Source organism: Theobroma cacao, chromosome 5, assembly GCF_000208745.1.
Source record: "Theobroma cacao cultivar B97-61/B2 chromosome 5, Criollo_cocoa_genome_V2, whole genome shotgun sequence".
NCBI classification, from domain to species: domain Eukaryota; kingdom Viridiplantae; phylum Streptophyta; class Magnoliopsida; order Malvales; family Malvaceae; genus Theobroma; species Theobroma cacao.
The window spans coordinates 5,612,502-5,622,507 of record NC_030854.1 but is presented as its reverse complement, the minus strand read 5'-3'; the positions used below and the strand labels follow the sequence as shown (position 1 = coordinate 5,622,507).

General features: G+C 34.3%; 1 protein-coding gene and 1 long non-coding RNA gene across 2 annotated transcripts; one reads left to right on the top strand and one right to left on the bottom strand.

Annotated features, from left to right (window-relative positions):
• Nucleotides 307–1,376, top strand: LOC108662214. Its single transcript, XR_001928019.1, has 2 exons — nt 307–344; nt 1,202–1,376. It is a non-coding gene; the product is annotated as an uncharacterized LOC108662214 (long non-coding RNA).
• LOC18598209 (probable purple acid phosphatase 20) lies at nt 5,870–9,545 on the bottom strand. The gene is made up of 5 exons (XM_007027640.2): nt 9,240–9,545; nt 7,485–7,776; nt 6,800–7,374; nt 6,604–6,692; nt 5,870–6,243 (listed from the first exon to the last, which is right to left on the bottom strand). Exons 1-5 carry the CDS (start codon nt 9,390–9,392, stop codon nt 6,060–6,062), a joined length of 1,293 nt encoding a protein of 430 aa, XP_007027702.2. The 5' UTR covers nt 9,393–9,545; the 3' UTR covers nt 5,870–6,059.

Here is a 10,006-nt window from a genome sequence, read left to right as displayed (position 1 = left end):
GGACTGATAAATTGAATCTCATTCATAGTCACTGAGGTAATTTAGGTATAATTGGAGTGTAGAAAGTGAGAAGAATTGATTTGGAGTTAAATTGGAGATTTTAGCCGATTAGGCCGAGTATAGTGTGACTTAGGTCGAAATCACATTTAAGTGATTAATTAGACATTTTGCATCCCATCGCATACATTCATTTAGACTTAGAGAGCCTGAAATAGTTTATGATAAATTGACATAATTTATTGAAATTCGTGTCACGTATGATGTATAGGTAGTGAGCCCTCTAACAAGGGTAAAGAGATTGTGCCAGAAGATCGAGAATAGGAGTATATCGAACTCCTAGTACTGTGAGTGACCTTATTATCATTTTAATTATCTAAAGTATGTTTTGATTCGGTTTTGGTGAAATTTTATGAAAATGAGTTAAATGGTAAATTTTAGGTTTTATAAATAAAAATGAGTTCAAATAAAAAGATTTTATAAATTGTTTTGGAAACTGAATGATGATTTTGAAAATAGAATAATTGGAGACCACTGATATGTTGTAAATTTAAGATTGAATTGATGGCTCATGTTATTGTGTTGGCATGACTGGCTGGGTTATGTTTTATGAATTGTATGAATTATTTTATTTTACCCTTGCAGGCTGCATAGTAATATATTAGCCCTGTCATGCTGTCAAAATTTTATTGTATGGTGGGTTTAGCTTGCTGCAGTAGGTGGGTTTCCGTGGACTAGCCTATTAGAGGGGTATGGTAAACCCCGTTATATTTTACCTCGGTTGGAGAGACGAGTAAGGTAACTCCCGAGGTATGATTTTAGAGTTCACTTCACACCAAACCAACACGTGAAGGTGAGCTCGGCCAACACCAAGGAACGATTATGTTTTCAAAATAAAACATGACTTTCTAATAGCCTTGGCGGACTCAGTTAGGATAGCCCTCGGCCAAGGTATCCCAAATAACTGAGTATGATAATAATTTTTTGCATGAGCTAAGTTTTTTAAGAAATTCATAAGCCATATTGATTACTTGATTTAAATAAAATTGATTTTATTTGGTTGAAATAAGTTGAAAAATGATAAATTACAGTTTGATGAAATGTTTTAATAGTCTCATTTTACTCACCTTTGGATATTTTAAATGATGTTTGTTTACTCACTGGGATTTTATAATCTCACCACCCTCCTTTTCACCCATTTCAGGCATCAGGATAGTCGGTAAATAACTCATTTCATCGAAGACTACAATTGGATTGGCATCCTCAAAATATGTAGATTCAATTCTTTTAACACTTTTAGTCGTTCGTGGGCTCACGTGTCACTGTAAATTTAATTTTATACTTTGGTTATCTATATTACAATATATATGAATTTATTTTGCTTTTTCGCTGTAAAAATTATTTACGCAGTGTTCTAAAAATATTGTTTTATGAAAAAAAATTGAATATTTTATTCTATAGGTTTATTATATTCAAATAGTTATAATTTCATTTTAAATGAAAGTTTTAGACATTTAAATTTATTTTTGATTATGAATTATGTGTTTTATACTTGCATACTATATTTTTAATTGGTTTCGAAACTTTTGAGAAAAAAATGACCAAAATGCCCCTTCGAGACAGAAATCATTTTTTTATTGATTTCAGTTGGAAATAGCTTAAATTCTTTTAGCACATGATATTTGGTAACGGTTGCTCACTGGGGAAAAGAGAAACTGATATTAAAGCCTTGCGGGGTTTCGATTGACAATCTGGGTAATGAGTGTCGATCGGGACAACGCGACGGTTGTTACGGGCTCAATGGGAGTTTCGGGTCGTGACAATCCAAATCTTACATTTTATAAAAATCTTATTGATAATTAATTATATAAATTTGGTTAATACATATCAATGTATAACCTATAAGTTGTGATCATTATATATGTATATAAAAAATTTAGTCCTATCTCACTATGGTTTATATTGAGTAATATTAAAAAAAAAACTTTTTGTACGAAAATAAAAGTATCTAAAAGTACTATTATTGTGTCACGACCCGAAACTCCCTTCGAGCCTGTGACAACCACCGTGGTGCCCCGATGGGCACTCATTTCCCGAAATGCCAACCGGAACCCCGCAAGACTTAATATCAGTTTCTCATTTCCTCAGGTGAGTAACCGTTGCCAAATATTATGTTCTAAAGGATTTTGAGCTATTTTCAATTTAAAACAAATAAAATAAAAGTTTTCGTCTCATAGGGGTATTTTGGTCATTTTCTACTAAAAATTTTGAAACCAGTTAAAAATGTAGTAAGCAAGTACCAATTGCATAACTTACAATAAAAAATAAGTTTAAGCATCTAAAACCTTTATTTAAAATGAAATTATAATTATTTGAATATAATGAGAAGATAAAACAAAATGTTTAATAAAATATTTTATTTTCTTATAAACAGTAATTTTAGAGTTATACGTAAATACTTTTTGTAACATAAAAGCAAAATAAATTCATTCATATTGTAACACAATAAACTAGAGTATTTAAATTAATTTAAATTTACAATATCAAGTGGGCCCACAAATAACTAGAAGTAAGGAAAACTGTGAACCTACAGTTTGGTGGACGCAAATCCAATGGAAGCCCTTGACGGAATTAGTTATCAACAGCTTACTCTGAGCCTGAAATGGGTGGAAATGAGGGTGATGAGATTATAAAATTTCAGTGAGTAAACAAACATCATTTAAATCAGCTAAAGCCGAGTAAAAGGAGACAATTAAAATATCCCATCATATTACGTATTTCAAATTTGAAAATTCATCCCAACCCATGCAAACGATTGTATTTCATTTAATTTCTCATTTAGGCTTATGACTTCTATAAACATTTGGCTCATGCCATCAAATAGTACTTGACGACACCTTGATAAGAGGCGTACACTCGAGCCCACCAAGGCTGTTAAAATTTCGTATACACGTAAAATATATTTTTAGTTTGAGAAAAACACAGCAGTTCCTTGGCGTTAGCGAAGTTCTTCATCACGAGGTGGTTCGGCATGACATGAACTCTATCCATACCTCAGGAGATACCCTACGCGCTTCTCCGACCTAGGTACATATATATATCCGGATTTCGTGCCCCTCTAATAGGCTGGTCCACAGAATCTGCCCACTGCAGCAAGCTAAACCCATCATACAATAAAATTCAACAACATGATATGGCAATTATTATAATTCACAACCTTTCAAGGCTAAATACACATTTCATATATTTCAACACAATTACTAATTCAGCTATTCATGCAAATATTGTCATAAGCTATTTGATTTCAAATCATAAATTTACAACATAACAAGTGGTCTCCAATTACTCTATTTTTCAAAATCATTATTCGATTTCAAGACAATTTATAAAATCTTTTCATTAAAACTCATTTTTTTAAATAATCAATATGACTCGTGAATTTCTCAAAACTTGGCTCATACCAAATCCTATACTCGGGGACACTTGGATCAAGGGTATCTAACTGAGTCCGCCAAGGCTGTGAAAAATTTTATATAATCATAAAACTTGTTTTTATTTTGAAAAAAAGCAGCCGTTCCTTGGCGTTGATTGAGTCTCACTTCACGTGGTGGTTAACATGAAGTGCACTTAAAAAGCCCACCTGAGGAGATACCTTACGCGCCTCTACGACCGAGGTGAGAATATAAAGGAGTTTACCGTGCCCTTCTAATAGGCTAGTCCACGGAACCCCGCCACTGCAGTAGCTAATCTTTAATCCACCAATTGATCAAATCTCAATGGCATAGCATGGCAATTACATTACTAACCAATTTATCAAGGCAAAACAGACAGTTCATATTTTTCAACACAAGTATAAATTCAGCCAATCATGCTAATTTATCACAAGCCATTTAATTCAAATCATAATTTAACATAAATCACATGGTCTCCTATTACTCAAATTTTCAAATCCAACATTCTATTTTCAAATCAATTTATAAAAAATTCAATTTATTTTATAATTCCATTTATTTTATAAATTCATATTTTTCTCATAAAACAAGAAATTCATCATTTAAAATAATTTTCACAAATCACAAAATTGAATAAAAACTACTCTAGATAATTCAGACGATAATAGGTTTACTCACAGGTTTCAAAAGTTCAGATTTCGGGTGTACTCAGCTTAGTGATCCCCAAGCGTAATTTTCTTACCTTTGTCGAAGGGCACACCACCTTGACACAGTATAAAATCAAGGAATTTACTACGTTGCCCTTAAATTGAAATAACTAATTTAGATCACTAATGCATGGTATGAAATGCAAAAGGTCTAAATTTTGCCTAAACACCGTATTGACCTATTTCGGTCTTTTACCCGATAAATTGAAATACGCATCCAATTTAGCTCCAATTGATCCCATTTCTTTTTCTAATGCTTCAAATCACCAATGTCCAGCCAAATAACCCAAAAATCAGCAAAGCCACATTCATATTCCTTCTTGGAAAAATTCGGCCAAAATGGTGCATCATTGTCACAATTTTTCCTACTTGATTTTCTTTCCATAATTCATTAATTTCCATATCAAAAACCATGATTTCATAATCAAATAACCTAAAATAACATTACATTCTTCCTCACCATTGACTTGAAAATTCAGCTAAGGCTAGGTAATGGGAGAAATGAATGTTTTTCTACATATTTTGTTTACTAACATGCTAAACTAACACTAAACACTAACATATATCAAAATCAAATCAATCCAACAATTTTCTCTCTCTAGACCCATATGACCAGCCATTAAATCACCATGAAAACATGCAATTTAATCATGACAAATAAGGAGAAATGCTTGGGAATAAGAAAACTCAAGCTTAATAGAAAAAATCTCACATTTTTCACTTAATTTCCTTGAAAATTCACACTTTTTCTTTGATTTTCTCTCTCTAGGGTTTTGTTTTTATTTTCTCTCTCTTCTTGCTGGTTTGGCCGGCCATGGGGTGAAAGATGGGCTGATTTGTGTGCCTTTTAAAAAGGAAAATAATAAATTAATAAGGGCATGACACGTGGCATCATGTCATTGGCTCGTTTTTAAAACTTTAAAAATTTTAATCCTTTTTATCTCCACCACACAATTAGTAAATGGTCAAAATGAGAATAAGGGAAAATCATGTGCTGGACAAATGTCCTAGTGGTGGAAAATTACTATTTTGCCCATGAGGTGGCAAAATTACCATTTTGCCCCTATGCTTTGAAAAATACCAAGAATAAATTTTTTTCACTTCTTAATCCTCAAATCATACTCCAATAAGTCAAATGGGGCCAAAAATCTTTTTTAAAAATTCTCATTTTATCCTCAGGTGGCAAATGACCATTTTGACATTGGATAGTGAAAATATCGGTTTGACTCCAAATTGATCTTCGAACTCCAAATCACCATATTAAACCATTATGGGACTTTAATATTCTTAATTTCATCTTAAATTCTCTATTTGATCTAGTTCGAGGCTTAAATCAACTTTATTGTACCTCTAGGTACAATATCGACTTTTACAAATTTTTTTCGGGACTCTCCTAGCATGCAAACATACTATCCATCACATGTATGTCATGACAAGTATTTTATAGAGTCAGGCTTGACATCTTTTCCCCTACTTGGATCAACCATATGATCCTTCTTCATGTTTGATTTTGACATCCGGCTAAATATTAATATTTTAATATTATTTCATTAATAAAATATTATTTTATTCTAAAAATTTTATCTTGTCTCTTTGGTTCCCAAAGTTCCTTATTATGCCTTAATTCGCATTCGACCAACTTTATTTATCACCATATTAAAGTATAGGGCATTTCAATTTATAACTAAATAAACATTTAAGCATATAAACCCGTTTTAAACACAACCAATGTATAGAATAATTTTTTCAACAAATACACTGTACAGAAACAATTTTCTATTCATGTTTCCACCTGCATTATTGTGTTTTTATGACAATATTGTCGTACAATTCTACATATTCTCTCTTTTCTGGATCTGCCTTAAGCGTCAGTGTTAATGGATAAATAAATCCTTAACATATTTTACACTTTACAAGCAGGATCAGATGAGAGGCTTCTAAACCAAAATGTGTCAGCAACAACTGAAACATCATCGTCGTTCCTATGCCATTTCCAGACTGCATGGGTTGCGTTCAACACCTCAAGTTGTCCGTGCCCGAAGCTGGCTTCCCTGAACATGGATATTTCAGGCATCGGATCCATATACCTGAACAAGATTGATGGAAACTTTTTAGATTGCAATAGCAACAAATTTACTCTGATTGCGATGATTTCTGTCTAATTCGATCAAAGGTGAATATAATACTATTGTAAACGATTTGAGTTCTAATGTCTATATATATGACAAAATTTTAAAATTCATGTGTGCAATTCGTGTGATGATGACCCTTCCGATCATACATTAAAAAATCATAAATTTGTATTTGAGATGTAACTACCAATTTTAATTTTTAACAATGCCTTGGCCATATTAGATTCGATTAGCTGGATTTGAGAATGACAAGCATTCACATTTTATCGGAGGCGTTAGGAGAAAAAATCTGTTTATCTTTGGAAAGCGACTCACTCGCTAGCTAGACCTTCGCGGTTGCCACCGTCCCCAATTGTGATGTGCACCGGACCGCAATCATCAGCTTTTCCATTGTAAACACGGGTCTTGACATTGAAAGGGACAAAGAAACAAGAGAATAAGTACTCATCCATCTAATGAAAACTACAAAAAATAAAGATGATGATGGATGATAAAGGAAAAGGAAGCTTACAAAGCGCTCATAAGCATGTACATGCCCAGCAAAAACAATATCGACCCCAGCTTTGTAAAGTAATCCTTCCATGCTTTCCTTCATGAGATCTGATTCAGGCTCCCCTTGATGAGCACTATTGCTATTGTACCAGGGCGCATGGATAATCGCCACAATCCATGGAGTTTTTCGCCTGTAAATCTTCCTCAAATCAGCTTGTAGCCACTTGAATTGATCCGAATCAGGATCAAAATCTGTGTAAGAGCCCAGCATGATAACATGGACCCCGCTAACATCGAAGGAATAATACAAGTTGGAATTGGAACCGCTTTCCTCAAATGGCATGTGCCATCTTGCATTGTAGGCTGTGAAGGGTGTGGAATGTACGATGGGGATCTTTTCTACTTCGTGGTTCCCTTGTGTGACCATCCAGGGCCGTTGGCTAGCCAGTGGCTCGACCAGGCGCCCAAATGAGTCCCAAAGAGGTTGTAAAAAATCAGCGTAAGACAAGTCCCCTGGCAGTAGCAACATGTCGTAATTCGATTGTCCTATGTGTGCGAGAGTTGTGTTTGTCCACCCTGTCTGGCCAAGATCACCTGTATATATGTAGAGATAAATAAATTCAGGTTTCTCTTTCCTACAAGGTCTCTTTAATAAATATATAAATACCTGACAAACTTAGTCTTTGTATTGAACCGTTACATACCTACAACAGCGAATTTAATTGGAAAGTCAGCTGGAGGGGTTTTGAGGCTGAACTCACGGGTTGAATCCGAGCTCAAACGGTAGTAATAGACCGTGTTCGGATTCAATGGACCAATGACTACATCATGAATTTCACCAGATTTATATACAAGGTAATCATAGGAAGATGTACTTCCAGTTGCAGATTCTGAATACGCCACTGGAGATGTACCATACTCTACTATTGCTGGAGCTGAGCTTTCGGTAATCCAAGATATCCTCATTCTATCTGGACCAACTGCAGATATATGCACCTGCAACAGCAAAATTTCGTTAAAAAAAAATCGTTGAATAACAATCAACATAGCGGAAGGAAATGAGTTGCTGTTCAAAAGGAAGTTCCCTGGTGTCTATTTAAATAAATACAGTGTTATGGCGCTACAGATTAAAAGAAAAAAAAAAACAGAAATAAAGCTGGCTAGCTAAGAGAACATGCTACCATCTTCATGTGAATTTTATTGATGTATATAGATTCTTTTTCCCCTATAAATTAACTTGAAACAAGTATATATATGAAAGATTTGATCATCTCCAACAAAATTTATATAATTATTTGATGCGCATAAGTAGTCAATTTTTTTTTTTTGTTTTTTGGTTTAGAAATATAGTTCTGTCACCATGAATAGAACTGGGCAATGATTTGCGGATTGTTCTCCCCCCAATTTGGGGGAAGATGCGAACGGATGCATATGTAAAAAGGGGCAAAAGGAAAAGAAAACAAAACAGAATTGGCGACTGTGACATGCTAGTAGCTGTCTCTGTCTATATATAAGTGATGAGAGAAGATGGCGTGAAATATTCATGGAGAGGAAGTCGATAAGTGACAACTTACAATGAGCAAATCCAATCCAAAGATGTCATTTAATCAATAAAAACATCTCTGCCATTAACTCTAGCGGCCCAAGAAACATCTAATTTTAATCTTAATTATAGCATAACCAATTATCACGACTCTGGCCAACCACTTTGACTTAACGAGCTCTAAGTTGTCCTCTTTAATTTCATTATCAAGTAATCTAAAGATAGCAAGAAAACCACCATTGAAAATTTATGGTCCAACTAAGATTTCACATGATACTTCATGTTTTGGTGGGTTTGATGAGAACTGAGAAATGATGTAAATTTGATGATCCAATTAACGGGATCCTGAACCTAACTCCACGGGCTATGCCCCCACTCAATTCCAAGTTCCAACCTTGATTTATTCCAACGTTCCAGACAGGAAAATCAAATTATCAAACTATTTTCTCTCGTTAACATGATATCTAAAGTCTCGAGGGACTAAAAATCCTCTTCGGATTCTCCGCTTGGTTAGTCAACCGAAACTCGAAATAATTGCTATCTGATACCATAATTGGTTGGAACCCGGAAGAGAAAGGCGTAGTTGATACAAAAGTATTCAGTATGAGATTGGTAGGTTACATTTTTCACGCCATTGCACCCCATAAATTTCGCTCCTACGTTACCAAATTGGAAAAACTGAAGAAGAAAAAAACCTGGAGAAAAGCGGTAATTAACAGGATTGATATATAGTTTAATTATCCAATTTTTCTCATCTTCTTTCTCCAAGTACATCAACAAAATGAGCAATCTCTCGTCCTTACAGAAATCCACCATGCAAGGCCTTAACAAACTTATACGGAAAGAAGAAAACGGAAAATCAATGAAACAAAGTGAAAGAAGATATCAAATTGGCATCAAAATTCAAAATGATTACCTGTTGAGGAGACGTGGGGGAAAGCTCTTTTGGTTGAGGCATGGAAATGTCCTTGCGAGCAAGAGGACGGTCATAGGAAACAGCGCAGCCAATGAAACCGGCAAAGGCTGTGGCTAATGTAAAAACCAGAAACGGCCCCTTAATAACAGCCATGACAACTAAAACTAAACAGTCAAAAGAAACCAAGAACAAGACGGTGAAGAAGAAGAAGGCAGGCTCGCATGTGAAAAGATGCCAAGAAAGCCAATAGTAAGAATTTGAACTTCGGTTTCTTCTTTTTTTTTTCCTAGTGTGTTTCCTCTTACGAATCGGTAATTGGATGTTGCAGACATTTTGTAGCTGTCTGTTAGCATTATATAACATAACACGAGATTAGATGACGACATTGGACGTTGAAAAAAAAAAGGGGAGCAATCTGTATAGACACATGGGACAAGAAAGGTAGGACACGTGTAAAATAGGAATATTCTTGGCATATATAGAAATAATGGAAATTGAACATTTTCAAGTATGGAATTTTATATTTTATATTTGGTATTTTCTTTATTATCTTTTCCTATTTTTTCATTGGCTTGGTTTTTGCATGCTGCTGTCCACGTTTCTTGTGATTATTTAATATGACACCATAGTGTGACCAGGCTTTTCCTTTTTCCAGGTTTTTAAGGCTTACTCAGTGATTCAGGGGTGGCCCCAATCCCTATTCAGAGTTTAATTATTTATGGAAAATTTTCTTTATTTTTGGAATATATTTTCTTCATTCTGCACTT